Below are 10,734 nucleotides of genomic sequence, written 5' to 3'. Positions count from 1 at the left end.
CTGTTAATACAAAAGAGATTTAATAGATTATCAAGACGTTATTGATATCAGATTCAATTTAGGCCACGAAAACAAAACTTTGTGACGGAAAAGTGGATTTCGCGTACCTGCGACAAACTTCATCGTAAACTGCCCTCGAAGCTGGTGAAGACACGAAGTGTATTCTCCTTTGACTTAAAATTTTCTCCTTGTTTAGGAACAATTCCCTCCTTTTGTAAAGATTTTGCTACTCGTGCAATCACAAGAAGTAAAGAAGAATTGACCGGTAGGCCTCATATTTCTATCTGAAGGATAGGTCCATAACAGTTACTCTTATTTTTAGAAAATATTCAATATCATAATCTTTAAGATCTCGGTTGCTCGAGAACGAAGTTACATGGTTGCGATATTTATGCTTGTTGTGTCAGCAATTTAAAATACCTCGTGTCTGCGCGCTGGTTTGTTTAGATCGGGTGCACTGCAATACTGAACCGTTCTCCTACAAAAGCAACGTTTTGACGTGTTGTAAACAAAACAATTTGACAACCAAACATGTTATTGAAACTCTTTATTATGTAAAATGCGACTAAAAAATACATTTCGTTGTATTTCAGTATCAGAAAAATGTCTAAAAGAACAGAGAGTATCAGTGCTAAAAAGAAAAAAATAGCATGACTACCTTTTTTCACGAGACAAAGTTTTCAATGAAAAATGCTCAAATCTGTCCATTTTCAGTAAAAAAAATTATCAGAAGATAATCGGTCTGCGATACTGACAGTCCGCTCACAAGCGCCAAGTTCATTAGTGAGAAAATAAAAGAGAAATACAACACAAGCTTGAAATTACTGTCATTATTATAGAGAATATAAATGAGGTAAACGTAATTAAATGCCACCAAGTTCAGCCAGCCAGCATCTCAACATGTTATTTCCTTCGAACAATACATTACAGATGAGTTGTAAAGCCTAAGTCTGTTCCAGTCTCCTTTTCGGTTCCTTTTTAGTGTTGGGTAAAAAATAAGAAATAGATCTGAAATTGGATCTTTAATCATTAATGATATTGATAATTAACAATTCTGGCTATGCCTGGAGCATTTATGTAACTCCTTCTATTATCTTATCTTAAAGATAAACCATAAACCGAGCATTAGCCCTTCGCTCTGACGAAAGGGTAAGGCTCGAAACGTCAGCCTTTAAACTCTTTACGATGGCCAATTTACGTTATCAACTCAGTTGCTAATACTAAATTACCTTGTTATACTCTCCCATCGACACAGTACCGCGGTTTTTCTATTAAAAACTTACCCCCGTTACATTTTTTTTAATTCTTCCTTTTCTTCAGGAAGTGAGCCTTTGTTTTATGATTGCTTGGAGTTCATCCATCTTCAACTACACGCAAAAATACGGCTTTAAGTCACCCAAAAAGCTGCATCTTACCTTTTTTCCCGCAGACTGTTGGGTGAACTTGAAAAATTATTAGAAGCAGCAAGCTAAAAGTAGCGAGTGAGCTTGGCACGAATGAGAACACATTTTGTACGTAACTCCCACACTCTTGGCAATCGGCAGATGCACTAGGAAAAAGAACGAAGCACTCGAAATGTTTACGCTTTGGAAAATATTTCTAAAAAAAATAACTATCTTTAATAACTGTATTGACATCGATACCTAAGTTTTATAAAAGTTATTTTATCATCTTGAATATTTATTTTGCTTTAGTAATTCTCCTGAATAGCCCTTGGGCGTAATTACTTATTTTTAATGAAAATTCCATCTTCGTTTACTCAAAATTTATCTTGAGGCTTTGTCGCCTACTTTCGTTTCGCGAGAAAATCCCATTGATTTTAATGCTCCTGGAACGCATTTTATGCACCATAAGATGCTGGTAGAAATTATCGTTGAACAGGATGGAGGAAGGAGCCTGGTAGGGACGAAGGATGAACAGAAGAAAAGACTAATAGCAGCAGCGTTGAATAACAAGAAGAACAAAGAGTCAAGAAGAAGAACATGTATAACACCGAAAAGAAAATTAGAAACGCGAAAGAAAATGGACGAAGAAAGAAATTAAGGAAGGACAAAGAACAACGAAGAAAAGAAAAATAAACAGGCTGGGAAGTCACATTTTGTTTTAAAAATCACTTCATATTTTACAGGGATTAAAATATTTCTTATCTCAAAACAAAAAAATCCAAATTTACCTTCCTTCAGGAAATAAAACTTGTATGACGATATAAAGAGTTCCTGTGGTCAGATTGGAGATGGTACCAACGACAGAAATCACAAAACCGGAGCTGCCCTGCAGAAAAATTGAATCAGGAAAATAGATTAGTTTTAAACCAGAAGAGAGGTGAAAAAATCTTAATTAATTAATATACTTTTCCTAGCGTGATCTTACAATCCTAGTACTAAAGCACAATTGGATTTGTATAGTTATCATAAGTTTTATTAAAATTTAGATAAAAGCCAAAATAAAGAGTTCTTCAACTTACTTTGTTGTCTCCAATGAGTTCTGTTGCAAAGCCAAGCGCGTTAACAAACATGGCGGAGGACCCAAACCCCAGTAGAACGACGGCCGGGTAAGTGAACACTCTCGATGACTGGTTAATACACAGAAACCACAAACACGATCCAGTCACGGTCAGAGCAGCCACAATGAAGGACCACTGAAACAGGATGAGGAGCTTCAGCAGATAGCTGATATATATATCATTAAATTGTCGCTTTCGAATATTATATTTCCAGTTTTCTGATTGCTTAACTCGGTGCTGGTCACCAGTTTATATACCGAATAACCTTATATGGAAAATAATCACCTAAGCTTTGCTGAGCTGGGTTTAGTTGCTTTTAGCTGCAAGAGAACACTTCTCCGGAGCAATAGAAATTAAGTAAAAAGAAATACTAGTCAATGTGATCTCGGTAACAATAAAAAAAGCTCAAATGAAACTACAATGTGACACTATTAGTACGTAACGTTAACGTTGTTGAAAAAATTGTAGCTGAATTCAGGGATTTATGGTACAGAAAAAGTATAGCCACAACAGGATAAAGCAGCTGGTTACCTTGAAAATTTCAGGATGACTAACAAATTTTTCCTAGAAATTGTCCCCCCTGCCTAGACCTGTAGTTGCAAAAGCTCATTCACTCGTCTCACTCCGTTCGCGACCACACAGCAAAACATTTGTGAATATGCAAAAAGCTTCTTGATAAGCTGGAAGTTTTAGAAATTAAACCTTGAACCAAACGATTGTCTCAATGCGTTTGTGGCTATAGTTTGTACATTTGGAGCTGGAAATATTGAGTTCAGTAAATCTAAGCAAGGGTTGTCTCGATCGCCTCATTTTCGGTTACGTGAAAAAAAACAAAAAATCAGTTGAACAAACTGTGCACAACTTTAATGCTTGTTGACCAAGCTTTGACTAGTTGGAACCGACAAACACTTTCCAATGCTTGTCTTAGATGAATTCTTGTGCGTGCCCTTGGGAGAACGTTTTTTGGATTTCAAATCAATTTATTTTGTGTCGTAGTCAGATCCAGCTGCGCAAACTGCTTAGCGTTTGAATTTCATTCAGCTCCGGCTTGTTGGCGTTTGAGACCAGACACAAAGAGGGTGCTATTCGGTTATCAGCTTCCAATCTTGTCCACGATCATCGCTTACATTTGAAAATTACCTAAAAATAGTTTTCTTTCTTTTCATTACCTTTTCTCCTATTTTTCCAGAGAGCTTCCTTGATATTTGAGTGGACAATGTGGCACTCGCTAACAATATCAATGGCAGATTGGCAATCGCTTCCTTCAGAAAAAGCACAAACGTCTGAGGTTATAGAAATCACAAGCTTTCTCGGGGGTCGAATTGTTGGTTTTGCTGTCATCAAGAAGCATTCTGTCAATTGGATACGTGTAACTTAATTCCCCCATAAAAGGAACCAGTCTTCCTATGGTAGAACTTTGGTAGTCATCATGAGGGTTATTTTTCGCTCTTTTAGTAACGTCTAAACCAGCATCAAGTCGTTCTTACCTTGTAAATTTCCGCTCTTAGTAAAAGTAGGGCATTGACAGAGTAAGTTTCTTGGCCATAAACAGTAGTGTATGAAAGCTAACAGGAAAGCGATTCGGAATTTTTAACTCTTAGTCTACCCTAAACAGTAATTTGGTACATCTACTCCATATTTCAATTCCTTAAAAATGGATGTTTAATAAATTAAATAATGGTCTCTCTGCCTGTCTACCTATCTGTCTGTCGTGTGTGTCTACCTGTCCGCCTGCCTGTCTGTCAGTCTGCCTGCCTGTCTGCCTGCCTGCCTGCCTGTCTGTTTGTCTGTCTGTCTGCCTGCCAGTCCGCCGGTCTGTCGGCCTGCCTTTCTGTCTCTCCTTCCCTCTTACTGTAAAGTTGGCTGAATGACGGCGAAGGAGGAAGAAAGGAAACGAGAATAGACGAGTAACCAGGTAATTTGTTAACCCTTACAGAAGATCGAGTATAACTTTTAGTATCTTTCAAGCCCAGAAAAATAAATCAACGAAAGAAATTCCTGAAAAGTTTGCTGATACATACTTTTTCAAATTTCAGTTTGTCAGTCAGGAGTAAGGGCAGGTAAGCGTAAAACACATCCTCTGAACCCTTTGTGCACGCGTAAATAATTGCGACCTGTAAAATAAGAGAAGTGATCTGCATTCGTGCAAAAATCACATCCAACCGTTCCATTTACTTATGACAATATAATAATTTACGATGTATTACCTGCACTAAAGTTTCTTACAATATGATGACCGAGAAGTATGTTCCGTGAACCATTTTTTCCTTAAATAAAACAAACTAAGTAATTATGAAAATCCAGTGAGTATAGAAATGTTTTACTCACCGCGGTTTTAGATTCCAAAGAGTATCCTAACTGTTCAATTTTTATCTTCCGAGGTGGGAGACTACGGATACCGCCAGTTTGAAAAAAACTCAGTAACCTGGCCGCTTGCGCAAAACTGTAACGCTCTCGAATAGCTGCTACATTGGTTATTGCAAGAAAAAAAAACTTTTTTTTTTATTTAAAAATTCACTTTTTCAGAACTCTTAACTATGCAAAAAAATCGCCATGAAAAGGAAAACATGAAGACTGAGACTTTTTCACGTCACAGGTAAGAGGCCAAACATAGCGGGACTCGAATCGGATTTTCAGCACCTTTATAGACAATTTTTGAAAAGTTAGGTTACCTTTTGAAATCTCATGGTCGGTGTCATAATCTGTCGAACACATTTTAATGGAGGAGAGAAAAGCCATGTGGTTCCTGGTTATGTGTTTCTCCCTAGATCATTTGCAATAGGCTCGCTTGAATTTCTTAAAATAAACTATTTATTATGTTCATCTTTTAGTGTGAAAGCTGAAGATTACATTGTAGGTACATAAGAGCGTTCGAATTATATGCACGCGAAAATTGAAATTAGGCAAAGACCTTTTCACTGTACCCTAAATTAAGTTACCTTGTACAAATGAGGATCTTTAAGCCAGGTTCTCGCTGCCTTTTGTTTTGGTAGTTGAGCGGATTCAATATCAGAAGCAACAGGTGGTACAGCTTTTCCCTCATCCTGGCTAACATCGTTAGTATCGAATCCTTGATTGTCAACACCAGAGTTAAGTTTGTGACCTTGGTTGTACACTTCTGACTTTTGTTGTCCATTTTCCATTACTACCTGGCCATCCTCTTCGCTTATATCATTTACGAGTCTGCCATTGCTTGGCTTCGCGTTGTTTTCTTCTGTAGAATCTTCTTGTTTTGTCACGAGTCTATCAAAGATGCTCATCATGAGGCTTACTTTTCGCTCTTTAGGCAATGTCTTAACGAACGCCAAATCGTTCTCACTTGTGACTGCCATCGGTACAACAGCCATATTCGGTGTAGGATCATGAATTTGTTTTTCTAAGGTCTTATTTTCAGTAGCTTCCCTAGTTTCACTTCCTGCAAATATGGCCTCAAAAAAATTTTGGAAAAAACTCCTTTCCCTAACAGGACCGGTTTGTTCTTCAAATAATCGTCGACTGTGAATGACTCTATCTCGAACATTTTCCTTTCGCTGCTGATCTATGGGAAATAAAAAATCAGAAACGGCGTCATATATCAATTTAAAAACATTAAGACAAAGAGAAATCACATAACAGACGAAAAGCTATGGAATTAAGAAAATGTTTTTGGGAGTAAAATGAAAGGAAACTTTGCTGAAAATGAAACAAGTGAGTTGTTACACGGTCTTATAAATAACGAATAAGAACTCACATCTTTCAAAATACACCACTGACTGTAAGTCAACGGGTGCTGGTATGAAGAAGGTTTTTCTCTGCAACAAATGTAAGCGGTACATCAATTGAATGAGATCACTAGAGATGAAAACGGAGTTTACAAATATTTCATAGTTCGTTAAATAAAGCGTGCACTTCTCTCAAAAATTCAGTAGACACAGTCATGATAACGTGATATCATAACTCCAGTTAGCTGGGTAATAGTGACAGTGGGGGTCAGTTCTGTGGTGTGGGAAAATCCCTTCTCCGATGCAATGGCAAGATTCCAAATTCCGTTTGTAAGGATCAAATATTTCTTTCATATTGTACCCGTTGGGCCAACGTTAACATTTACGTGCAAATAAAGACTTCGAAAAGTATGGTTTGGCACATGATTTTTAGTGAAGTTTTGAATAAATCAACACTCGCAAATTTTTCAAAGGTAAAAATTTAATTCTATTTTCTTTTTAGTCGTGTTTATTTTGTGTCATGGCTGACTGGTTCGGCCGCTTGTCTTTACGTTGTTGCCAGAGAAGTCGGGGTTTTCCAGAAAGAGTTTACTTGGAGCTTTTAAACTTAAAGTCATGAAAATCGAGCATTTGCTTGCTTTCTCAGTTAGGTATCGCTTTAATAGCAGTAATTAGTAAACGGCTTGAATAGCAGTAATCAGTACACGAAGGCTATCATGCTCGTCATATTCCCCGTCTTTCTCTTTACGAACTGTCGCGTGAACTCCAGGCGAATTTTCCCTATGGCCTCCGGTTTGTCCTCTTCAATACTTTCCTTACGACCGTTTTTGGTGCCCAATTGTTTGTCCTTTCTTGGGTGTTTCATTCTTAGAGCTCTCCTTCAAACCCTAAATTAAAACTTTTTAAAACTTTCTCTCGACCAGTCTTCCATTTTGTTTTCATGTGCTATCGCGACTTACAAGTAAATCAATTTAATTTCAACTTTCTGCACTGTTAGGAATAAATTGTCGTGTTCTCAGCCGATGAGCGGAAAGGGAAAAGATGGACACATGTCCATTTAACGTGTGGTTATTCAAGAAAGGTAGTCCCTTATCTGTCTCCTTTTTTAAAGTAGACAAATGAACGTTTCATCGTTTTTCTCATCATGTAGAGTCAGACTAGAAAATTTTACTGATCGCGACGTTTCGACTGCTAGTCTTCCAAAATTTACCATATAAATCTGAAATTACCCGAGACCGCCGGTTTTTCTCTGAATCGTCTGAAGGTTCTTTGGTTCCAAAATAGAAAATGGCAGAGCAAATCAGTCCCACTCCTGTCATGATCAGGGTTATCACCTGTAGATGAACAGACATCAGAAATGCAGTTACGTGAGTTCAGTGATAGACACAAGAAAGATATAGAGAACAATACATGGGCGCGCGTAAATATGGAATTTCTCTCCGAGTGTTCAACTCGATAGCTCACGAGTTAGCGCAGCGAACGAGTGAGTTGTCGAGTTGAGTTTTGTCGAGTTGTTGTCGAGGTGAATTTTGTAATCATGATTCAACGCATTTTTCCATCTTAAGAGTGAGCGCCAACGCACTTTACGATTGTTATTTGGGGATCGTCGATTCATTTATTTTCATTCATTAATGAAGTCGGCTTTTCTCTTCAGTAAAGGGCTATTGTGTTTCCATATCTACGCGCGCCCATGTATCATTCTCTATGTCTCAAGCGATAACCCTAAATGGACATCAGCCCATCAACCAAAAGCTGAAAGCTCCAATACCCCTTGGTACTCTGTCTCAGCTGAAGGAATAGGAAGCTATACAGGAAGAAAGTACGTAGAGAAAGAAATAACAGTGGAATAGTAATAGTCAGTGGCAGCACTAGAATCATTTAGATGTTATAAATTACCGTAAAATCCATTGAGCTTTCTTTTGTCAACTGATCGCGGCTATCTTGTCCAAGAACTAGCCATGCCACAAGGTAGGAAACGATGCCAGTTAAGTACATGAAACCCGTTCTGTTGATAAGAAGTCAACTGCAAGTGAACTTTGAAAAATGTTAACACTTTGTAGAGACAAGAACGGCCCTAAGGATTTACTTATAAGTTATTAAATGTAACTGTTTCGGAAAGGAAATCAACTTCGACTAAGAGAAAACTACATAAGATTTGCCCGAAGTAAGATCTTGGGAAAACTTTAGACCCGAATACAGACATACCGACGAAACCGGGAAGTCACGCATGATACATATAATCATTATCGTTATATTTATATTTGTCATTATGATTACTATCATATTTAATCATTATTCTTACTGTTATCATTATCATTATTACTATAACTGTTTTACCCAAACCATTTAAAGTACCAAGAACAATCGTGACGAGGGCTGTGCAACTCACCTGAATTTATTTGGCTCACAGCCAAGTTGTAAAAAAATAATCGTAAGGATGCAAATGCCTTGATATTGTACCTTATGCTACGTCATAAAAGTACACGTATGTCACGTCTGGTTACTTGTCCCAGTCCCCAGTCACAGTCCGTGGGGAACACCCCCGTTTTGACCTAATCTAACTTTTAGGCTTATTAAGACTTTCAGCTCGAGTATAATCAACTAGTTCTAACATGAATATGAGTATATGAGTGTAGCGATCGAAAGAGTTCCACGAACCTCAAAGCAGTAAGCTTAGCGGCCTCACTTTGATCCTTTGCCAAAACCGGAATAATAGACAGGTGCGATATGTCAACGAAGTTTTTGGAAAATGAGATTACGGTGGCGATGGAAAAGTAATACAACAACACCACCCACTCGCTGGTTCCACTACCACAAACTAAACATTGGCTGAAAAGTAGCGGAACACCGATTGTAGCTGCAATAGTTCCAAACAAATGCCACGATTTTTTCTTTCCAAGCCTGCGTGATAGAACCGGAATCTTAACCTTATCACATAAAAAACCTGCTGTTGGAGCAAATAATAATGCACCGGCAAAGAAACTGTAGAGAGTAATCAAGCCGGCATTGGTTGCAGAGATGCCAACAACTCTCATGAGAAAAATCATTCGGAATGACTGCAACAAGCGGCGAGTGACATCATTAATCACATGCCCCACTCCACAGGAAAATTGCTGCAGGTAAGATATGCCTCTCTCAGGATTTTTCTCGATCTCCATGTTCAGATCCGCAAACACCAACAGCCTATAAAGGAATGTAACAAACAAAAAAAATAAACTCTTAGTTTTGATCATTTCGGCAATCAGCGGGGATGAAACAAATTTTCGAAGACCTCATAGTTTTATCATGACAGTTAAGCCACAGAATTTTTGGTTTTCAAAGCATAATATTTTTTGTAAGTCGCTGCTTGGCTGAGAAGATAGCGAAAATAAAAAGTTCTAAAATCTTTATCCACGTTCAGTAGCATGTCTGGTCATAGGGGAATACTTACCGATATCAAAAGCTTGATGTAACGAGTGTATGCTTACTTTACAATTACACGACGCGCAAAATGATCCCAGCCTCAAAATGCACACTGGAAAACAATAATCGAACGCTTTTAACTGATATTTAATTTCAAGTAACAATCACCATACTTACGAATAGGCTAATGATCCTTGAGAAAGTTCTCTGGTGTGGTGAAAGGGAAAATGTTAAAATGTTATCATTGCACGGTGACAATCTCTATATCTATGCTTTCTTAATGGTGATTATGAATTGTTCAAACGACTGAATTACGTCAAACAGGTCAAGAAGCAGGATGAAATTTGACACTTCATTTTTCATTTGAAATAATCTGTGCATCGCACTGTTACAACAAAGGCTGAAAATTTCATGGCCCGTGTTGGTATAACTGCGACGAAAAGTATTGCAGAACGCAGACCTTACATGATAGTATAATTTCTCAAAATTGTTTCTTCAGATGATGATGATGACGATGTTAGGTAAGACGTCTTTTTTGAAAAAGTGCCAAGTACTCTTTGTTTTCTTCCACGCTCGAGTGCACTAAAATCAGTTGCGATAGATCAGATTCATAATAGTAGTGAGTAGTATTTTAGTTGGGGTAGAACCACCCAACTACTATTCTACTGGCCCCATATAATATCCAACAGTTTTTTGGTAATAGCATAGTCAAGTTTTGATATGAGATATTGGATGAAGTCACATTTTGTGAAGTCACAATTTTGGATATAGTATGTTGTGTGAAGCCACGTCCAACTTCTCTCATCATCGAAGCATGACAGTGACACTTACTTTAGTTCTTAACTACCAAGTTGATGGTTCTTGCTTTTGATTTTGAATAAGTAGGTTGTGTGAAGTCACGTCCAACTTCCTATATCCAACGCATTTACCTCAATGAATGAACAGGAAGTCGTTCATTTTTTATATAAGATTTTAAATTAAAGTTTACTCCAAAAGTTTATCGAAGATGGTGAGATTACTTTAGAGTGATCTAATATTTGAAATGTCCATAAGCATAACTCGTTATTCCATCTTCATGTTTATCTCTTATCATCGAAGCATGGCAATGACACGTAATTTAGTTCGTAA

General features: G+C 37.6%; 1 protein-coding gene across 2 annotated transcripts; it reads right to left on the bottom strand.

The window, feature by feature from the left end:
• Window positions 1-532: 532 nt before the first annotated feature.
• LOC131780598 (major facilitator superfamily domain-containing protein 12-like) lies at window positions 533-10,156 on the bottom strand. Of its 2 annotated transcripts, XM_066167945.1 has the most exons (13): window positions 10,072-10,156; window positions 9,784-9,813; window positions 8,863-9,387; window positions 8,101-8,209; window positions 7,434-7,538; window positions 6,234-6,294; window positions 5,443-6,041; window positions 4,525-4,617; window positions 3,673-3,765; window positions 2,465-2,638; window positions 2,174-2,271; window positions 1,416-1,549; window positions 533-974 (listed from the first exon to the last, which is right to left on the bottom strand). In XM_066167945.1, exons 3-13 carry the CDS (start codon window positions 9,360-9,362, stop codon window positions 925-927), a joined length of 2,016 nt encoding a protein of 671 aa, XP_066024042.1. In that variant the 5' UTR covers window positions 9,363-9,387; window positions 9,784-9,813; window positions 10,072-10,156; the 3' UTR covers window positions 533-924. The 2 variants fall into 2 exon arrangements, with proteins under 2 accessions (XP_066024042.1, XP_066024041.1); XM_066167944.1 differs by lacking the exons at window positions 9,784-9,813; window positions 10,072-10,156 and adding an exon at window positions 9,635-9,727.
• Between the last annotated feature and the right edge of the window lie 578 nt (window positions 10,157-10,734).

The sequence above is a fragment of the Pocillopora verrucosa genome, chromosome 1, assembly GCF_036669915.1.
Source record: "Pocillopora verrucosa isolate sample1 chromosome 1, ASM3666991v2, whole genome shotgun sequence".
In the NCBI taxonomy this organism is placed as follows: Eukaryota; Metazoa; Cnidaria; class Anthozoa; order Scleractinia; family Pocilloporidae; genus Pocillopora; species Pocillopora verrucosa.
The sequence above is the reverse complement of the archived record's forward strand: the minus strand, read 5'-3'. Positions and strand labels throughout refer to the sequence as shown.

Excerpts from the sequence above, each read along its gene's own strand:
- LOC131780598 (XM_066167945.1), bottom strand. The coding sequence starts at position 9,362 with ATGGAGATCGAGAAAAATCCTGAGAGAGGCATATCTTACCTGCAGCAA. Across the intron at positions 7,539-8,100 it reads AAAGCTCAATGGATTTTACG|GTGATAACCCTGATCATGAC; the intron begins GTAATTTATAAC and ends GTTCATCTACAG. Across the intron at positions 2,272-2,464 it reads AACTCATTGGAGACAACAAA|GGCAGCTCCGGTTTTGTGAT; the intron begins GTAAGTTGAAGA and ends ATTTTTCTGCAG.